The following is a 22659-nucleotide window of genomic DNA, read 5'->3' as shown; positions in this document are numbered from 1 at the left end:
TTGAACTAAAGAAACATAGGAAATATTGATGTCAAGTAAGGCGATATCTAATCTTGCTATCCATCTCTTTGGAGTTAGGGTTAGAGACTTAGCTTAATGAGAATTAGCTTAAGGGTTAGATTTAGCGATATTTAATCTTGCTATCCATCACTTATCCCCCTTTACAATTTGACATTTCACAGCTGCTTTTGGCAGAATCTTTATCTTTTAGTGATTTGATGGAAATTTGATGATTGTAATGTCTCAGAATTTGTGGTCTGGATGATTCCCTTGATCCCCACTTCACTCCATTATTATAACATCTCCCACCTACCATTTGAGGGATGTACCGTGGACATGTCATCCTTTTTAGAGGTTGAAACCACCTAATAGGGTGCTTGGTTAACCCCCCTATTGAGCTTGGAGACACTTGTACATGCCAAAGCCCACTATGGAAGGGCATGCTACCATGAAGTGCCCCATCGATCCGTGACTTGTAAGCTCTTTTACTTGATCATTCTAATGATTTGTTATATTGGAAGGCAAGGGGACGCATTGGATCTTATGCAGGATTGCAAGTGGGTGTTCATTTGGGGCTTGGTGTTCCAATTCGGGGTCCTAGCCCTCCAAAGGGCCACATTGGCACTTGTAGCATGAGCGTTGAGAGCCATAGGCCTCCACCATAGCATAGAGAACTTCATGGATCTACAACACCACTCATTGATTACTCGTGCTACGCCCTTTGGACGAGGATTATATACCTGGTTCTCCATGCCCAACTGACTCCACACATGTACCAAACACTTGGTAGATGTTCCAGGGTCTAGAGGATGTTTCTCGCCACAGAGGGAGGGCTTATGTCGTCATCCTAGCCCTTACCGATGGTCTACAGGCATTTTAATCCACTTGGAGACCCATGAGGATGCCCTTGTGCCCCCACACCCACATGGGAGCAACACGGGTTCTTGCTTGCAAAACAAGGGGCCAACCCCTTGTTTACTATGTTTGGAGTCCAGTTCTTCAACATGGCACCCCTTGGACTTCATTAGGCCTCCTCGAAGGCCCAACGACTCACTATGTTGATCATTTTGTCGTCTTGAGAGGCTTATCTCTACATTATTGAGCTATTTGGTGGGCTTGTCATTAGAAGTATTGTTATTATGCACATTATTTTATTTTAGGGGCTCAATTAGGCCAATTTAGCTAAATCAAATTCATTAGAAAGTGTATAAATAGAAGTGAGATGATTCATTTTCATCATTATCACTTGGAATGGGTTCTCATCTCTTGTGAGATTTTCGCTATCCCTTTGGAGGAGGATTTTAGTTGTAGTGGATGAATTTTGATGTTTGGATATCTCTCTCTTTTCTTGGCTTCATTATTGGCATAATTTTGTGATTGGATATACTCTTTACACATGTAACTGATCTTTTCATGTTTATTCTTGTTATTTACTTCAATACATTGATGTTGCTGGGATTTCGCTATAGTGGATATGAAATTTACTGCGTTTCTTATGCGAAATTGTGGAAATTTAGTCTTTTGTAGCATTGCATCATCTCATGTATCATGTGTGAAAGGGTGAATGTTCCTAGAGATTGTTTCTATTGAACACATCTTGATAAATCATCGATTATTGCAAATTGAAGTATAAATTCTTCTAGCATTTGCTCGAATGCCCTAATTGCCATGCAAAGTTGTCTAGGAGGCTCCTTGATTGGGTGTAGTTCCTCTAAATCACAAATTTCATCTTGATTCCATCTTCCCCAAAGGATTAGGCACTGATCCTTCAATAGGTGATCACTTTCAAAGAGAATTCCTCTCACCTTCCCCTCTTTTTATAGGTCTAGCCTCCATAGGCCACCCATGGCATCACTTTTCACACGATCTAGCCATCAAAAGAATTCGATCTCTTGCCCACAACTGCGTTGGTGTGTCCTCAAGGAGCCCTCCAAATTTCACAAAATTCTAATAGTGAGATCTTGAGATATTTTGAGCCCTACCTCGAAGATCAATTCTTGCCCTTGGTTTCCCATTGGCTAGTGACCTCGTTGGGATCATAACATCAAATCATCAAAAGAAGATTCCTTCTTTGATCCCCTTCCTTTCCCTAATTAGGTCAAGTGCATCTTTGTTTGCTCAACTCCATATCCTCAACCTAATTTTGGGTCCACTTGGCCCTTTCTGGTCCTGCAACTTGTTGACTCCAATTCCACAAAGATCACTTAGAAGCCAAGCATCCATAAGTTCTTTTGAGACTAGGGGCTTTCTTAACAAGGCATACTCTTGAACCCTATCGTCAAAGGTCCTCTTAGCCCCTCCTAGAGAGCCCATCACCTTGCTTCTAAAGCATGCAACCCATTTGATTGAGTCTCTCTTGCAAATAGACTTAGGAATCACTTCCTTATCTTATCATTGACTACATATATTCTTGTGATTCCTCATATACTGGGACTCGTCCCATCGGTGAAATTTTGTGAAGAGCAAGGAGCCTTTGCTGAGGTGACAGTGGGTTATCTCTCCATTGTTGCTCTCGACCTAGTAGTTGCTATATAAGATCCCCTCCTAGGACCCCTGCTAGTTTGAGCGGTAACACAGACAACCATGGTACTTGAGTATTTGATGCTGCTCAAAGTCCTTGATACCCAACTTCGTGTGTACAGTATGGAAAATGTTTGTGAACTCTGACAGGGCTTGGTCCCTTTTCGGTCGTAGTGTGGTCTACTTTATGTACTTTTATTCATAGCTCCTGACAGGGTAATATTGTTCCTTGAAGACATATCAGAAAGATTTCCAAGAGGGTGCGACTAAAAATAGTGAGGGTTCCTCCTCGTCCCTTTGCTCACAGTAAGTTTCCCACCAGTCCATGACATGGTGGGCGACTTTGAGGAGTGCAAAAGTAATATTTTTCTTATCGGAAAAAGTATGGACCGAAAAATATCGTTCTAGTAGATTTAACCATCTATCTAGGGCATCTGCGTCAATCTAACCTTCAAATATATGAATGTCAAAGTTAACTTGTACCTTAAGGGGGGTGACACCTTTGACGTGACTGCTGGATGAAGATGCGTCGCTCACTAATTCTCATCGAAGGATCTGGGAAAAATTGCCCATCATCTCGTTCCTTTGTCGCTCGAGGGCCTCGTCGAGCAACATTTTGAAAGGATCTCCTACTTCCTTGTCTTCCTTTTCATCCGACATGGGAGGCCATCGGGGTCGGCAAGACTGATCTTGCAAGGGTTCAACCAGTTCAAGTCGTAACTCCTTATACCCTGACCTTGTTGGGGACATGCACAGAAAAACAAAGAAAGAGCAAGCCGCTTCGATACCACTGATTTAGATTGATGAGGGAATGAAATAAAATACAAATTTGAACAAAAACATAGAGATACAATGAAACGAAATTTCAATTAATAAATAACAACTGCTGAAAATTGTTTACATGTAGAAAATAAACAAACTATCTTGGGCGATGGTAGCTTATCTCTGAGAAGAGATGTGATAGCTACATGCCTTCTGAACTGTGCTACAATGAGTCTCGAAGGAATTTTTATCATCAAGAAACAATGGAAAACCTTAAACATCCAAAAACCTTACCCTAGGAGTTGAAGCACCAAAAGCTTGTGGGCCTCACTGGGGTTAGTTGGAACGTCAACTTCCCAGGGTTGTAACTTTGACATACGATCTCCGTTTGGCGCACATGATACATTGTTAGAAAGATCTATTTGAGGACAACAACTTTTGACTACAAATGGCAGGACCATTGGCTTCTTGTTTGCCCATTTCTCAAGAAAACATCGGTTAGGGCCTCAAAACATCTTTGGAAGTTCAGGACTGGAAAAATTGCCAAAAATAGAAAATTGCCGAAATAGGAAACTGTGCTGGAAATTAGGACACTGAAAGGAAACAATGTTTGGGGTCCAAGTGGAATAGTTGAGTGGCCACCAATATCCACTTGGATCATTAACTCGCTGAAACAACTCCAAAACGAAAGATGCGTTTCGTAGGTTTTTCGAACTGTATCTCTGGCAGATCTAGACAGATTTGTATCCAAATCCAGTTTGGATTTGGGATCCATCTTTCCTTAACCTACCCCTCGCGGATTTGGTAACATAGGGGTTAAGGATTTAACTCAATGAAAAGCTATAAAAGCAAGGCTAAGGAGGTCGAATGGCACACTATATAGTGCCACAAATTATTGAGAAATATATTTTCTCAAGTGAGGAGTGAGATATTCATTTGTGTTGGGTTTGAGGAAGGTGCAGGGGTGCAACATAACAGATCAAGTTCGATCAAGCAGATCAAGGATAGATCTAGGGCTTGATCAGCTGGATTAGATCCAACGTATGTTGTATATGTATTTTTCTCAGTTGGGCCGTTATCCCAAGACGGGAGCCCAAGTAGGTTCTAATTAAGAGTTAATGAAGAACTGATTTGATTGGACAGAATTTGTGTGTCATATGTCATTGAGATTGGTTGTGTAATTGTACTTACACTTAATATTTTGTTAAGAAACTAGTTGTGCTTTTATTCAATAGATCTATGATAATCTGCTAGGAATTAATTGCCGAGTGTTGGGTTCACAGTGACTATTAAAGTGGAGTGTCTACACAATGAAAATGTGAACATCGTAGAACATATCGATATGTTGTCTATTCTTGATGCCCAAATAAATCAATGAATAGCATTGAGGGTAGTCCATGTTGATTTTTGTGTGCATCGGGAGGTATTCCTGCATGCCAAGAGGCCTCCTAAGTCGGGCTAGAAAAATTATGGAACTAAAATAAAATAAATTTTATTTTTGGGTTTCATGTAGGGTCAAAAGGGATAAGTCGACCCCTCCATGAAAGGGTGTGTCCCTTGGGGGTAATTGCACCCATTCGACTTGTATATATATATATATATACACACATTATGTGGCACTTCATTTGTTTCACTCACTTATCATGTCTCTTATATAGAAGACACACGTGGGAGCAGAAAAAGGATGAAATGGCTAAAGTTTGGAGTTGGCTTTTGGCACAGATTTCTAAGACATTTTATTGTAAACCTTGCTGAAATGAATTTCTCCTAGAAGAATAGTTGCTGGGTTTTCTCCCAATTTTGGATTTACTGGGGAAAATTGCTCTCTTCATGATCTTATTTGTTTCTACTGCTTTTGCTGCATTACTGTTGAGATTTTGTGTATAATTGCATAATGATATATGTGGCTCAAGATAAATTAATTGAAGATCATTACAAGTAATTATCAGATCAAAAAATTGGTTTCTACTGTGTTTATTGTAGAAAAATCAACAGTTCAAACTTCATATAATGTGATACAACTACAAGTGATGCAAGCCTTCAAATATATAGGAGTAGGGCTTAGCTTAATCATTAGCTCCTTCAAAACCATAAAACGTGAGACCACTAAGGCCACCTCATATCTAACAAATATGAGCTATAAGCTATCAACTAGTGGTGAACTGTGAATAACTCAAGATCACACTAAATTACACAAGATGGTTCATTTAGTGCATCAACATGACATTTATTACAGTATCTTTGAGTATAAATTAGTAATAAAAGTTTACAGTCCACTTTAGACCATCCAAGGACATAAATTGTTCAAGATCCTAGTGGGTTTGAATATACTGTAGATTGTGAAAAGTATGAATTATTCGGCATCCCTTTCATAAAAATGTGTTTTTGGATGAACTAAAATGAAAGTCATATCATTTGATCCTATATTGTGTATTTGTAGAATATATAAACATATGTCTAACTAATTTTTTTGTTTATATTAGAAAGTAATCTATTTGACATACCATAGGTGGGAGATCTATAGTATTTGATGTTTTTGGTTGGAAGAGTTCAAAATAACTATTTGTTTGATATATCATATGTCTCATTTTGGCTTTGTCTGCATATGCTGAAATTTGCTAGGTTGTTTGCAGAATACATATATCTATTTATGTGAGGGATTGATTTTTGCCTATATAGGTTTGAAACAAAAGGCATCTCAACATATTATGGTACTCTATTTTCTTTAGCTATGTGATGACATATTTCTTATTTACATAATTCAGATGCCTGAAAAACACTTGGGAGATATAGAAACATGGCAAAGAGCTGAGGCAGCATTAGCTGAAGCCTTGAATGCATTTGGAAAGCCATGGCAGGTATTCAATTTATTTTGCAATAAATAATGCATTGAAGCAATGCCATTGATCATTTATATTTGTTTCCCAAGTCATTGATCATTTCATTTGTAATACATAGTTTCAAAATTTCCTTCTTCCAGACATGTTGATACCTTTATTAAGTCTCTGGAGTTCATCAAAATAGTTTAGAAGATATGTTTACCTTCACAAAAGGCTCTTCTAAAAGTTGTGGCCTTTGACTTTTGAACATTTTGGTATGACTTAATAGTTGTTTTCTTTCTTTCTCCTAAATATTAAGATTGTTTCTTTGCTTTTATCTGTTTTGGTTGCTTATGGGTTACTAGAAAAATAGGTTGTCATTGGTTGTTTGCAGGGTCTTTTCTGAACTCTTTTAGGAAAGAGATAGGAAGGGTGGAAAAGGGATGGACAAGAGAAGGGCAATTAGGATGTTGTTTTGATTGTGAGATTCTAGGCTATCTTCTTTGGTTGAGATAAAAAAATCTTCATACTATAATAATAAGTCCAACAAAAATGGGGAAGTAGAATGCTAGGTTGACAGATGAGTTGGCAGAGTGTAAGGTCCTCATTTACATAATATATATATACGTATATCCTAACAATTATGTCAGAATCCTTAATTTACCTTGAATTTATCATTAACCAGACATAGAATTTGAAAAATTAAGTGCAGAGGAATACCTGGAAATTAGCTTGAAGACGATCCCAATTTGCTCCTGCTCCCGTTACCAAAAGACCAAAACCTCCCAGCCAAGCTGAGCACAGCCTTGGTACTCAACTCCAAAATACTTCCCAATTGGAGTATTTCGGTCCCCTGTGCCCAAAAGCTTCAAGAATAATCGAAACCCCAGCTCTGATTCAGATCTCCTATTCTCCTTCCAGTCTTCCTCTTCCCTGAAAAAACCCTTTCTGCCTTTGCGTGCTTGGGATAAATAACCTTCTTAGGCGGTCACCGACTTCTTCCACTGCCCTCCTCAGATTTTATTTGGCAGATTAACTTTACGTGTAGAATGAGATAAGGACATGAATATAAATCTTAAAGTCATTGTCATGTTTTTAAACTTTAATTATTTTATCTTTTATAAAAATTTTAATTATAATAAAAAATTCAATAGTTATCAAATGTTTATGATATTAATTGAAAAACTTTGACTTATATAAATATATATTTATATACATAAATATTAACAATATTTAACTTATAACTTTAAATTCTATAATGATCAATATTTATCTTAGAATGATTGGAATTATAAATATTATTTAACACCTTATAAGTACGAAGTTGATAATTTAGGTGTTTTAGTCCCTTTTCACTCATTTAACTTTTTTCTAATTATTTAATAAGTATACTAGTGCAATACATGCGATGTGTGCATATGTAGCTATCATATGCATACATCGTATGCATGCTAATACTCTTTTGCTTATAGATTGAAATGGGTCATTACATACAGGATATTGATGAATTTGAAGTTCTTACTTCAAGATATGTGGGGGATGGTTTCTTCTCTTTGGCATCATATTGCTATGTTATTGTTTGCAAATGACATCGTTTTTCTATCTTACACAAATGCATAACTCCAAAAATAGTTGGATACTCTGAATTGATTATGTGATGATTATGAATTATAGGTCACTTATGATTTACTAGAGCATTCATTGTTTGTCACTTAAGTGATTTACTACTTGACAACATTCCAACATGGCTATGTTTTTGATTTTTCATGTCGACTGGTTCTGTATTAGTTCTTTTCTCCAGTGTCTAGGTTTTTACATCTGATAACTCTCAATTTTATTTAGGTCAGTCATTTTTCTTTACTGATCAATGGTTTCTTGTTGGTAAGTAGTTCTCTCTTTTCTTCTTGTGACTTATCATTCTTCAATTTTTGGACTTGTGCAACCAAAATTTGATTATGGTTCTTTAATCGAGAATTCTCTTTATCTTTTGCAGACAATTCCTTGCCAAAATTCTTCTTGTGATATTGTAAATTTTTTGTTGTGATACTTTCTTATTTTGTTGATGTTTTGTTGGTTCGTCCTCTGATTTCGTAATTTGTGTTGCATTTTCACATTACCTGAATATTCCTTTGTTGTAATTAGTCTCCAACAATTGTGGAAAATGAATTTTTTATTTTTAAATATTGACAAATATTTGCACTAGATTTCCAGAGGGTTGAATTATTTAAGGAGTTCATAATTCACAGCTTACTTATTCCAAGGCTTACTTCTTCCAAAGTAAATGCACAATGCTATGGTTTCCCTTGTTCAAATACTAGCACCTACATGTGGAAGAATGAGGTCTCCAGGAGCATTGAGAGGGTATCTGAAAGGGTGGAGGCGATAAATAGAAATGCATACAGATTGGAGGAGTAACGAAGCCTTAGTGAACCAATACTGTCCTTTTACCAGCGGGATGTCTGTTGAAGTGAAGGCAATCCCCTATGAGGAACAAAGTGCCAGGAAGGGGCACTACTCTCACCACGAATCAGAGTCTAGAGATCATATCGTGTGGAGAAAAGAGATCAATTTTGAAAACAGTTTTTAGGTGCATAGGATGTTCACTAAAATTGACTTGGATGGTGTCTTGTGGCATTGTCTGCTTACAACAAATCATGTGTTAAAGCATAACTCATTGGACTTTCTCAACTTTGGCCCATTGTAATAAAAAGAAGTATGGGTCGATAGATTTCAGTGCCACATAGCACCTTGGGTTCGATAATCATGACAAAAGGTGTCATTTGATAGAAATATCTTAAGAATATATTTGGAACTTTTGAACCTTCATTGAGCCTGGGTGAAAAGGCTTGCTTCAAACTCAAGTTCAAATCCATGAATAGTATTCCAATGTATATGAGGTGGTGACCTCAATCTTGCTGCCTACAAAGAAGTGATGCTTCGCTATGGAGCTCCTTGAACAATTGAAAACCACAACCTTAGCTTTTTCAAGGTTCACTTTCAATCATTTGGATCAGAAAATTTAGCTAACACACCATTTTGTCATTGCAATCCTTGGAGGCAAGAAGCCAAAATTATCAGATCATCAACATTTAGAATAATGGTTTCCTTTAATATGCATTTTAAGAATTCGGAAGTTGATCTATATAAAGACCAAACAAGGGAGGAGAAAGAGGACATCCTTGGTTGATCTTGATGGTGCTCCATTGTGAGATGTTTGAATTCTACCAATGATTGACTCTAGATTCTTTTAGAGTCCCCTAATAGCACGTTAAGGGGGTCTTTGGTATATAAGTCTCTTGCAATGTCTGAATAAGCATCACCCTCTGAAACAAGTCAAAAACCTTCCTAAAGTTAACAAAGCAATATAAGTCCAAAGAAGAGCTTTTCCTTGCCTCCTCAATGAAGCCCGAAGAGCAAGTATACCATCAACAATCTGATATTCTTTGTGAAAACCTAGATGTCCATTAACCCTAAGTTTTCACCTCTCCATCTCACAATGGAGCAGCATATGTTAAAGAATATTGGCATAGACTTTAAAGAACATGTCATAGATTTTAGTCACAAAACGTACTGCACTGATGTTAATATTTAAGGATGAAACACTACATCCTTGTTGATTTGGGGTAGCATTGGATGTGCTCTAGCCACAAAAATTGGTGGAGAGGCTAAAGCACGCGAGATCTCCAAGACCCAGAAATGGTTTGCGTAGAATCTAACCGGTTTGGGAGATATTAAAATAATTAATATTTTTAATGGAGTTCCCAAGTATAAACTTAGGAAAAATAAAATATTAATGAGTATTAATATAAAACTAGGTTAGAAGGGTCCAAAAGTCATGGATCAAGCCAAATCTAATCTTAGTTGTTGATTAGAGATTTAATCTCAGCCGTTGATGGACCAACGAGAAAAATATAAGAGGAGGCTTGAGGGTCAGTGGGAGGAGAGATCAAGAACTCGATTTTTTGAGGCAGGGTTTGCAGAGGAAATTGAGTGAAGTGATTTGAGTTGCAGTCGAGGGACAATGAATACATAGCAGAGAGGCAGAGTTAGTACCAGGAGGATCAATGCAGAAGCCGGGAGAGGTTGACGTAGAGCTAGAGAGAGGCCACGCAGAGGCAACCAGGAGTTGTGCAGAGCCAGAGAGGGCCAACGTGTGAGACACAAAAGCTCCAGAGGCTGACGCAGAGCCTCGAGACGTTGACGCTGGGCCAGATAGGTTGACGCTAGGCCAAAGAGGTTGACGCAGGCCCTAGAGGCAACGCTGGGAGATTTTCGTGGGACAGATTGGAGCTGGAGAGCTGGATAGGGTGACGCAGTCCCTATCAGAGTGACGCAGAGCAGCAGAAGCAACATTGTTGCTGTGGGATCGTTCATCCGATGATTTAGCCGGAATATCTGTCTCTGACTGAGAGGTATTACTACCGTGGGCATTCTCTGTTGGGTGAGCCATTTCTGGCACCCAGGCTGTATTATGAAAATTGCATAATAATAAAACCCTCTTAATAGTTGCACCGGTTTTCCCGCATTGGGTTTTTCCGGGGACATTAGTCCAAAAACAACAGTGTCACTTGTGTGCTTGTTTCTTTCAGTTGATGATCTGTATGTGTTGATACTGTACTTGTATTTATTTTCAGTATTTACATGGTAAATAACTTGTTAAGTAACTGAACAAGTAGGAAGAAATAAATCAGATAGTACAGGAAGAATTTCTAATGGATAGACTTAGAAATTCCAACATGGTATCAAAGCGTGGTTGCAGATCATAGGATAACTGAAGGCATCAGCCGAGCAGAGCAGAGGCAACAGAAATAGCTGTCCCGAGTGACAGAAGTTGTTCCTAGCAAAAAGCAGCAAGGAAGGGGTGACGAAGAGAGCCTGCGTCATCAGTTCGAGCCAGGGGGAGGATCAACGCTGAGGCAGAGAGGAGCAGACTTGACCTACGCAGTGCTCGATCATCTTTCTCAGTCAAGAAGGATTGACGCTATGGCCAAGAGGTGCAGATTGTGTTGGTGTCGGGATTGTGTAGACCCTAGAGGCTCTAACCTTCAGATTGTTGGGGCATAGGAGACTGTGGGTAAGTTGCGGAGCGAAGATGGTGGGGTACTGTGGTCAGAACAATATCTAACACAGAAAGACCAAGGAGGAGGGAGTTGCTGCTGAGGATTTCTAGCCAAGAAATTCGGATCAATGGTGCAACTGCACAAACAATCAAAGTAGGGCATCTCGACATTGGCAGAGGGATTTCCAAAAGGGAAATCAAGGCTCAGAGGGAGTCAAACCTAGAACTTCTAAACGAGAAGCGGAAAGACATAGCCGGAGTCGATCAAAGGACTTCTAGGAGGGAAGTAGAGAGACTTGAAAGAGGAACAACGAAATGGCAGTGAATGGGCTAAGAGATCAGGATAGACTGGACGGAGCTTCGAACTTCGTAGTCTGGAAGGCTAGGATCTTGTCCATTCTAGACAGGTATCGCATCAAACACTTCGCCTTGAAAACGATAGCGATCCCAGTTGACCCAGCTGAAAATGAGAAGTATGAGGAGGCAATGGCCAGGGCTAAGTGCATCATTCTTGACGGGGTCAAGGATCATGTGGTACCACATATTGCCGAGAAGGGCATGACAAATGAGATGTGGGATGCCCTGAAGAAGTTTTATCAACGTATTTCCGTGCAGAGGAAGATGCTTCTAGAAAATCAGCTGTGGTCATACCTGATGCAGAAGGGCGAGCAGATATATATCTTCCTCGGGAGATTGACGGAGATCCGGGATCAGCTGACTTCCATAGGGGCTATGTTGGATGAGGAGATGTTGGTGAGGACCGCACTGAACGCAGTCTCAGAGGATTGGGAGGTATTTGTCCAGAGCTTACTGGGCAGGGCGAGCCTTCCAGATTGGGAGGAAATGTGGGCGGCTCTTCATCACGAAGAGATCAGAATGCTGACCAAGGCGAGAAGCAGTGACAAGGGGGTCAAAATCAAAAAGGAGGAAGAGGAGGATGCTGCCCTAACATCTGCGGGAAAGCAGGAGAAACGAAAGAAGAAGGACCTCTCCAAGGACCTGGGTCACTATGCGAGGCAATGCCCAAGGAAGAAGAGCAAGGGAGAGGCTTCTGAGACCAAGGTAGCACCAGCGAGGGTGGAGAAAGAAGTGGAGACTCCATATCTGTTGTTGTTCAATCACTCATCAATCACTCTCCATATCAGTCGTTGTTTCTCAAACCCCTCGTCTCCCTTATCAACATAATAGCTGCGAATGGATTCTTTGGCCCATACAAGTAGCCTATTGCCGACTTGTCTCCATGAACTAATCAAAGAACCTTTACCAAAGGTTTTGTTAGCACTCCTTAGTTTTTTGAAGGCTGAGAAAGGACACCAAAGAGGTAACCTTAGACCAACTTTTGACTTGGTATCTAGCCCTACCAAATCAGAGAGGGCTCTCTCTATATCAAGCTCGTAGTTAATGGAAGTGACTGGAGAGTATTAGGGTTTTGGACTAATTATTTGCACAGTAGGGTTTGATTAGGGTTTGTTGGATGGAGAAGCACCAGTTTAGGGAACTAGGCCAAGTATTCCAAATGATCAGTTGCAGACATAGAATGAGGTAAGATAGGTGTAATCAGTGGCACAAAGTGAATTTTGTTGGAAATAACACTAAGAGGGGGGGGGGGGGGGTGAATCAGTGTTCACAATTCAATAATATTTCATTTCCCCAATCAGTATCTTATTATACAGTAACTATGTGCAGTAATAACAAAATAAACCATCACACAAAAGAAACACACATGAACACCAAGATTTAAGGTGGAAACCCAATGCCGGAGAAAAACCACCTGCTGCTGCCGTCTCTGTCTTCTTAATATAAAGAAAAAACGATTTACAATCTTGTACTGGTGCAGACTCGTACCAGTACGCGACACCCACTTGTAGAAGGCTACAACCTTGTCTCGTTCGCCAGCTTCTACTGGAAGGGAGCTACAATCCCCTAGCTCTTATACTAGCCGATATGTTTACTAGTACGTAGGCGCCAACCTACAGCAGGCTACGACCTTCTCTCTTCCTCCATGGACCACGTTCCATAAATTTTCAGATTGGATACTCCTTGTACACAACAACACAATACGAAGGCCACGTTTCATCAAATTTTCACACTGGACCCATTAGAAACTTTGAAATTCAAACTACATCAACCGACAATCAATTAATCTGAACAGTCAGATCACTGTCACCAGAACATTGTGCTGAACCCAGAAACCTGCGTCATCATTCAGAACCAATTGCAACCTCAAAATTCATACATCAGAATGCATACGCTACTTTACTGAATCCAGCTGTGTGTATACGCTACTTCCTTTAACCAAACCTGCGTATACCTCCAAAATCACTGAATCATAAAAACCTCTGAATCAAAACTGTACCAACCAGTAACAATCTGAAGATCTACTGTCAAATGATACATATCTAAACAGACAGCAACAAGGATCACCCTTCTCACTTAATCAATCAATCAATCAGACTCAATCTCCTTATGCATTCAATTCTACTTTCAGATCTAAGAAGACATCATTGAGATACAATAGTAAAACAACAGCCCTGATCAAATAGATCAGTCATCTCTGAACAACAAGCTTTTCTTTTGCATATGCTACTTGGAAGTGTTGAACCTGCGTGTATACGCGCCTTTACCAAGGCGAACCAACGTATAGATCTGCAAATATTAACTTACAACTTTGCTGCTATTCCAAACTTCAGACATACCGAGATCATGACATTTAAAGAATAAAACATGCATAAGCAATCAGATCTAGCCCAACCAATATCAGATCATACAATGATAAGTCATTTTAGGTCTCATGATCCTGATCCAACATTGTTACCAAGGTGCACAAAATATTTCAGATCATAATCATAGCCCCTGCAGCATAAATATACTTCAGATAGAAGTATTCCTAAGAAACCCTTTCACTTGCACACTTGGCCCTTTGATCTTTTCCTCCTTATATAGTTTTTGGCCTTTCTCAATACCTCGGACCAAAACAACACTTAGAGCTGTGGTATTCTTGGACGGGATCAAATAATCGTTACTCCACTCTATATTGACCCTTGGCATTCTTTAAACTTGAATTTCCTTGATTTTCCAATACGCGCTTTTCCTCTTGTGAAAGTGCATGCACACGTATACACCCTTTTTGTTCTGTGAACCTGCATGTATACGCTGCTTTGACAAGGTGAACATGCATATACAACTTAAACTATATGAAAACATCCTTTTCCTTCAACTTCTTGATTCTGATCAGTAGACCTTTCTTCCAACTTCCTATTCTTCTGTACCAATGCCCTGTTACCTCTGAATTGACCTGTTACACTGTGAGTTGCTTTTTATCAAATCTGAATTGACCTATGAGTGAGTTTCCATCAAGGACAACACCTGTATCTTAATGCCAACAAATTTGTCATTGTAGTATGATTTGGAGGAAAGAAGAAGAAAAATGAGCATATAGGTATGAATTCATTTTCTTAGAAGAAAAAACACTTATATGAAAATCTCAGACAAAACAGAGCATATTGATCATGAAATCTTCTTTAAAACTTAAGAGATAATCACCAAAAGAATATAGATGGATGCTGGAAATACTTAATCATCAAATGCATAAAGAAAATTGGAGAAATACAGTGCCACAAACCACATCACAAGAATCCCATAAAAATAGTTGCAACTATCTGTTATATTTCTGCAAAAATGTCTAGTACACTAGTCCAAGAGATGAGCTTCAAGAATCCAACCCTCTCTATGAGTTCATTATGACTACATATAGATGCAAAACAACATTCCCCCTCTCAGGGGTCGAATCGAATCCTCCTTCCTAGGAACTAATTACACAATTTTCTCTAACCATTGCCAAAAACTAGGGAGGTTAGAAACCAATTCCCTTTTTACACTAACTGATTTGATTTGACTTTGAAAGCTTTAATTACAAAGAAATCAACTCTAACCATCACTAGAATGCTTAATTACATCATGTAAAATCAATGAGAGACAAATTACATCTACCAAGGTCAACTCTTGACCATCAAAACGCAGAAACAAGCCTCCTCCATAGAAGCACAACAAATGATTGTAGAAGCGCAACGAACTTTGGCAAGATGTTTTGATGACTTTGATGGGGTTTTGAACTGCCCAAAGACATAAAACGAAAGTTTAAGCTGTCCTCTTCAACCTGGAAGCATTCATTATCACAAAAATGCCTTTTAGATCCCTTGAAACCTTGCTCCAAAAGCATGTGTCCAGAAGTGCAATGACTGGTCTGAAATAGGGGCAGAAAGGCATAAAAAAGGGTCTTTTTTGATCGCTACTGCAAACTTAAGACTTTACAAGCTACCTCCAGTACTTTTTTGGAATGTTCATGTCTTAAGCTTTCTATGGATGCTTGAAATTCTTGATTTGGATGCTCAGGGAAGAAGTACATCGACTAGTCGTTGCGTTTCTGTAGCTCCTTTTTCACTGTGTGCACAAAATTTCCCAAAATTTCAAAAATTTCAAAATTTTTTGTTGCCTCCTTTGTTATTTACCTTGTCTTCAAACTGCTAGGGATGCAAGAGATCAAGGTTATCTCTTTTCTTTAGCTTCTTTAGGGTCCTCTTAAGTTTCTTTTTCATGTTCCTAACCCTAATCTTGCAAATGAGGTTTCTAGCATAGTAATGCCTGGTCATGTGTCTTTGCATGGTTATGTCCTTGTTGGCCTTCTTCAAAAGCTTCTCCAAGTGCTCATTCACCCTCTCAAGCCAATACTCCTTGTCCTTTGCAATGTCAGCAACCATGGGGTCTTGGGCTTGAGGAGGAGATGGTTCATCTTTCTGTTGTTCTCTCCTAACCATTTCCCTTGTCTTCGGCCTCCTTGTCTTTCCATTGCTCAGCATCAATGGGAGCTTTGCCCTTTTGATCTACCTTGCTTGCTAATTGGGGGTCTTCTTGTTGTTTACCTTGTTGCATTAGGGTTAACTTTAAGTGCTTGTTCTCTTGCTGTAGGAAAGCTACCATGAAGTTTGCTTTTGCTAGATCATCCTTCAACTCTTTAATCTGTGCATCTTTGTCTTTCATCATGTCATCAACTGCTTTGTCATCACTATGCTTTTCTCCTAGGTTAGTCATCTCAACTGCAGGAGGTTCATTATGCATGGGTGAATCATGTATGCTCCTAGGTGTTTCCTCAACCATGGTTTCAACATGAATGGTCTCTTCATTAACAACCTCCTTGGGTAACTTCTTAGCCTGAGACCTAGTTGTAGGCTTAGGTCTAGGCATGTCTTTATCTACCTCAGGAGCAAACACTAACCTCTTACCTCTCTTATATGTTTTTGAAATCCCTGCCCTAGGCTGAGGTTTTGACACTGATGGCTTGCTTGATGGTTCAGCTGCTAGTGGCTTGGATGATGAGGGTGTATCTGGACCCTTTGAGTGGCTTGAAACAGGTGGAAGAGTAGCTGCTTCCAAAAAGTTTTCCCATGACATATTGATTTGTGTCAGGTGATGGAGGACTATCATTTTGATCAATGCATGATGAAAGAGGCTGCCTTGATGATTCCTCCCTTTGGATTGCACCTTCTCTGTCATTTTCATTAAGCTTCTCAACAAATAATTAGGTAGGTTTAGGGGCTTTTGAGAGGTAAAATGCATTAACAATCTGATGTGGTACTGATACAACCTACTGAACCTACCCTCACAAGTGAAATACCTCATGATAGTCTTCATTAGAGGGGTGTACTTGTCCAATAGCTGCCTACTAGGAAAGATATGAGAGGGTGACTTCTGATATTGAGGCTTCAAAAATAGTTTGTAGTGCTCCAAGTCTAAGTCCATGCCCTTAAACCATACCTCACCTTGATTAGGGATAGATGTTGTTGCAGCTATAACTTCTTTTGACACTAAGAATTTGACCCCTGTTATGATGACATGATCTTTCTTGAAATTGGTGGCAAATAGGCTTGTTAGCTGATGATGATAGCCTATCCTTAGGCAACCTACCTGCTCAAATGACCCTTAATGAAATCTGATGCATTGATCTCTTGCATATGAGTTGGCTCATATCTAGAGATCTCTCCTCCCTTGAATCTGCTTTTGTCATTAGTTTTCACCATGTTTTGACTTTGATTTTGATAAGAAACCCTAGTTTGAAATAGGAAAGGGAAAGTGAATGAGGTTGCAAAACAAGGGAAAAAGTGCAACAAGTTGGGGGAGAGAAATGAAGGGGAAGGGGAGTGAAATAATTTGTAGGAAAATTTTGGGAGATGGGGATGAGTGTTAGGAAGAGGAGGGAAGTGGAATTTCTAAGAATGGATGAGGAAAAGGGGTGAAAAAGGACAAAAAATAGTCCTTGGCTAGAAGCGCAACGAGTAGCTAGGGTTGAGGAGAAAAATGATGGGATGAGGGGATTTGAATATGGAGAGTGATGGGGAATGTGTATTTAGGGTAATTAGAGATGTCTACACTTAGAAACTAGGAAATTTGTCTTTAAAACAATCAAATGACAATAGGGATGAGAAACTAGCAAAAGCGCAATAGAAACCCTAGGCATGCAATTTTGATGATTTTTCTGAGGGAAAAATTAACATGCAAGGTTTGTAGAGCTTCATTTACTGGTGTAGAGATGCTATGGAAGAAATTTGAGGAAAGAATTGAGCTATTTGTGGTACGTTTTATCCTCCAAGGAAAAAGCACAACAAGTTGGCCAGAAATGCAGCAAGACCTCCAAAAGCACAACAACTGAATGTGAATAGTAGCAGTAGAGAATTTATACCTTGTGATAGCTATTCATGAATAAAACTGATGGAGAGGAGCTCTTAGAAGCTTGGAAAGATATAATGAAGTGTTTGATATGCTTGGTTGCTCCTTTATAACTCGAGAATTCGATTTATCATCTTAGATAGTAGAATGACATCATATGTACTTTGATTGGATGCCTTTGTGATGTGACTTGTACTGCAACATGTTTATTCAATAGGAAAGATATATGTCCATGTGAGATGAATGTACCTTTGATTCTTTTTTCTGAAAGAATTTATTTCCTAACTTTCTAACTCTCATGACACCTTGCTAATTTTAAATGATGGTTGATATGACCTTAAATGGAGATATGATGATCACACACCAACAAGACAAGACCAACAAGAAATTGATGACACTTTGATGATCAACCTTATGACACCATGACTCTTCCTTTTCAGTTTCTTTAATGATGACCCTTTAATGAAGGAAAAATGTGTAAGGACTAGTTCTATACTATAAGTATATATATTTTTTATTTTTTTAAATAACTCACAATAAAATACAAACAGAAGAGAAAAACATTGGGAATTCAAATTTATTCGGCCACTGTCTAACACATTCCTAAATTTCATTGCACTGAACATATCATAAAATTTGACATACATTTAACTAAGGCCATAAAGAAAACATACAAAATAATACTGCAACACACATGTACCGTTCACCAGAAGACGAGACTCCACTTGATTTGCCGTTACTTGTTTTCCCTTGTTGCCGGTCACCTCCGAGAGTGAATGACGACGTACTTGATCCGAATGCGATGACCCATCGGTTAACCTCCCAGCCTACTCCTTGGGTACTCTTCTTCCTCGCGGACCCCCGAGCTGCAATGGGGTTGTACAATGGAGGAATGTAATAGCTGGTAGAGGAGAGCACTCCTTGGCTCAAGAGTCCCCTCTCTAAAATCCTCTACCTCACCAAACTCACTATAGTTTTGTAATCACTGCTTTGACATAGTCTCATCCATCTAACTATAGGGTTCCCAAAAAGTCCTTTCTCTCATGGCTTGCCCCTTCTTTTATAGGAGTCCTCATAGGTGACACTTGGCATGTCATGCATAATTAATTATTTTTTATAATTCAATAGCTTGATTATTCACCCACCCATGTGTCACTCTCTCATCAAGGGTCTCCCAAAATTATTTACTTAAATTTTAATTTAAAACTAATATTTTCCTCACCTCAACAAGATTCCTATTTCTTTTCCTAGTTGCCTCTTTATTCCCCTTTTTATTCCTTAAATTGGGTTTATTACTAAAGTCAATTAATGAGTCAAGATTTGATCCCCTATCTACCCCCTAATTTAACTCAAGTTATCTCTTAGATGGATATTCTTATGTTGGTTGTTGCCACAAAGAGGTTCTCTACATCTCTCTAAATTTAATTTATTATTCTTATTTTAATTCACCTTCCTCTTCTCTTAATTAGGTTTAATTTAGGATTAATCTTTATCCTTACAATTATGTCCCTCTTTCCCATTTTACCTAATTAAACTACATAATCTACCTAATATTTTCCAACATGGGGAGGGTAGAGTTTTTAAACTAAAATATTTTCTTTCTTCCTATGATCCTCTTAACCCAAGTTTTATTCTTGATTTAATTACCTCGGTTTCTAACATCATTTACCCTTGATGTAAATTTACCTAGTTTTCATTTCTTGATTATATTTATTAATTTATTTATTTTTAATGATTCCAAGGTGCCAAGTTTGGTCGTGCCTTTCAAGAACTTCCCTTGAAGTTCCAAGGGTGCCACGCCTAATAGTTTATTTGTGATGCCAAGGGTGCCAAGTTTGGTTGTGCCCTTTAAGAACTTCCCTTGAAGTTCCAAGGGTGCCACACCACTTGCCCTTCAAGCATTCAGTGACTACGAGAGGAAAGTATAGGTGCAATGTCATAGACCGCTATCATCTCTTATGTTGCCTGCTATAGTGAGACTAATGGTGTCAGGGATCAAGGAATCCGCCTTGATGTGCGCCCCCCGGTAAAATCCTCATGAGTGACCCAACTTTGGGACCTGCCCTCATGGCATCATGATCTTCAAGGCGAAGGTGTTTCAACCCTTCCAGCCCAAGTCACGGCGGAAGTGCTAGTGGGTGAGATCAGGGACACTGTCCCACCCCTCCCATGTAGTTCCATCCACTTGTACAACCCCATCACCCATATGTGAGTCATTCAGTCAAGCAACTAATCTATGCCTGCAACCATTAACATATCATCAGAATATAGATAAACATATATAGCAGTTTTCAAAATCGACTTAGAATTTCAAAGATAAAATAATATAAATTTTCATCAAACCAAGTGTCGTCAACTCGTTATGTGCAAGTACCTCTGGTGGTTTCCTGCCATACTCAATAATAATCAGTAACCAGGTTTCTCAGTGTTAGTCATTGTCATAATAGCATTATTACCATCACCTGGTCATTCACATCATTGTTCATTGTGAACCAGAACTAATGTAAGTAGCTAACATAGGGGATACCTCTATCATGGCTAGCATCATCATAACCTTAATCGAACCATACATATAGATCAAAGCTATCATCATTATAACATCAATAGAAAACATGTCTATCCTTTACGACTATCACCATCATGATATCAATAGAGAGTACACATAAACATTAATTATATTGTAATCATAATATTAATAGAGAACATACATAACCATCACATTCACTAATAACAGAGTCACGTTTCTGGATCCTCAACCTGAGTTCCTCATAGACTAAAGTATCTAAGATAATGTCATATTAGGGTCAAGAAACTAGAGTGGGCACTACAAAATGACCTTTGGTGACTCAAAGACTCATGGGCCTGATTTTTTTTATTGACCTTGATGACCATGGCATGAGAGTAGAATTACACCTAGACAATGACTCAGAACCTTTTTGTACAACCAAAAGATGTCAAATTTTATTTGAAAACATAATAATTTGACCTAGGACTCTATTAACAATATGAAAAGAGTAAATTTGATCATTGAGACTAAAGGACACTAACAGTTTCAGTAATAAAACACACCTCTTGCACTCTTGCCCAAAAGCTTTCCCGGTATGAGACTAGCTTGCATATGGCCTCTTCCTCTGGTTTGCGGCTAAATGATAAAGCATGCCACTCCCCTGAAAGAAACATTCCCTTCACACCACACATAGAATTCAAGAGGGATTGAAGACATATGAAGCTAGTGGCAAACCGTGTAATCGCAGGGTGCACTAACTCCTCGTTATTGGTGAATGTTCTCATCAAATGAAACACATATGCATGATTATATATAAATTTTGTTACGCTTTTTGATGATTCAACAATATCTCTGACAAAAGGAATTTTTCCAATGTCCTCCAACATCAAGTCAATATAGTGTGCAAAATAGGGTATCCAAAATATGTTAGGATGCCTCTACGTAAGCATTCTGCCAGCAGCAACATAATTTGTGGCATTGTCCATTATGACTTGGACAATATGTTGTGGCCCTACCTCCTCAATGAACACATCCAACAAATCACATAATAATTGTGCATCTTTGATATGTTGAGATGCATCAATAAATTCATAAACATTGTCCCCGAGGATAATTATCCAAGTAGTTAATAAAGGTTCTACCCTTTAATAAAGGTCCAACCATCTAACATCATAGTGCATCTCGTTTATGCCCAAAATTCCTAGAATTGCTCCAATCTTTTAGTGCAATCAACCTTTTCATTTTGAAGAATAGGCCCTCTCAAGTCATCATAGGAAGGGGCTTTGTACCTCGGGCCAACAACAACAATAACATCAAACATGGGTGGTAAAATGGATTGTTCCTGGCAATGTTGAAGGGAATGTCACTCCATAGAAAACACTTATCTTCCAGCTTGTCAACTTCTTCCTTATCCATTTTTTTAAGTGTTGACCATAGATGATTGTGCGCCAAGTGTGGTTCTAGGAACAAAAAATGAGGAGGCAACTATGGGGTTGACTATAGAAGCTGATGCTGAAGAAGCACTGTTGTTTTTCCACGATACTGGTGTCTAGGATAGAATCTTAAATCATTGACGCTGTTATCTCTTAGAGGAAACCTGACTGCGGGAAAACCTCTAAGGTAACCTCGAAACCTTTGAGGTTGAAAGATGGCCCTTCGACCCGGAGAGGGATCTCTCCCTAAAAACTCAACTACTCAAGGTCACTGTAGTAGAAGGTTTCTATAGAGTCCAATGGCCAGCTTTGTCGAAAAATGATTGAAATTTGTTTGGGCTATGTGAAAGTTCCACCATTGGGCATGGAGTCTAACCCAATCAGGTTTTATACAAACACAGTTTCGATGAGCAAAATACAAAAGCAGGGCAACAATGATTCCTTTGACACTTAAGTGATTTAGAAGAAGATGAAGGAAATTAGTGTAAGGGTTAAGTGAACAACAATTATCAATGCCCGAGCAATAAAGAAAAAAGGAGCATAAAATACGAATCCCAATCCCATACTCTTTTTATCATAAATGAGGAAATATAAAACAAAGAAAGAATAGATAGGGAAATACAACACAAGAATTTCTACAAATGCTCATAAAGACTATTTTCATTAATGATCTACTCAAAATACACAAGGATGCTAAATCTTCAAATAAACACCAACCCTTTTTCCTTCGACAGTCTGTGCTTATATAAGCATTACAATAACTGAAATATGTTTGTACCTCAAAAATAATTATAGTAATCCGAAAATAGAATAAATATCTTAGGTACATGCATATGAAAA

The 22659-nt window shown here is 38.8% G+C and overlaps 1 protein-coding gene across 1 annotated transcript in view; it reads left to right on the top strand.

Annotated features, from left to right (window-relative positions):
* LOC149138146 (threonine--tRNA ligase, mitochondrial 1-like) overlaps positions 1-22659 on the top strand; it is a 238096-nt gene that overhangs the window by 153867 nt on the left and 61570 nt on the right. Inside the window, 1 exon segment of the mRNA XM_089446457.1 lies at positions 6048-6140. Coding sequence (XP_089302583.1) covers positions 6048-6140 — 93 coding nt within the window.

This window comes from Pinus tabuliformis, chromosome X (genome assembly GCF_031772625.1).
Source record: "Pinus tabuliformis cultivar Carrire ecotype Pingquan chromosome X, CPIR1, whole genome shotgun sequence".
Lineage (NCBI taxonomy): Eukaryota > Viridiplantae > Streptophyta > Pinopsida > Pinales > Pinaceae > Pinus > Pinus tabuliformis.
The sequence above is the reverse complement of the archived record's forward strand: the minus strand, read 5'-3'. Positions and strand labels throughout refer to the sequence as shown.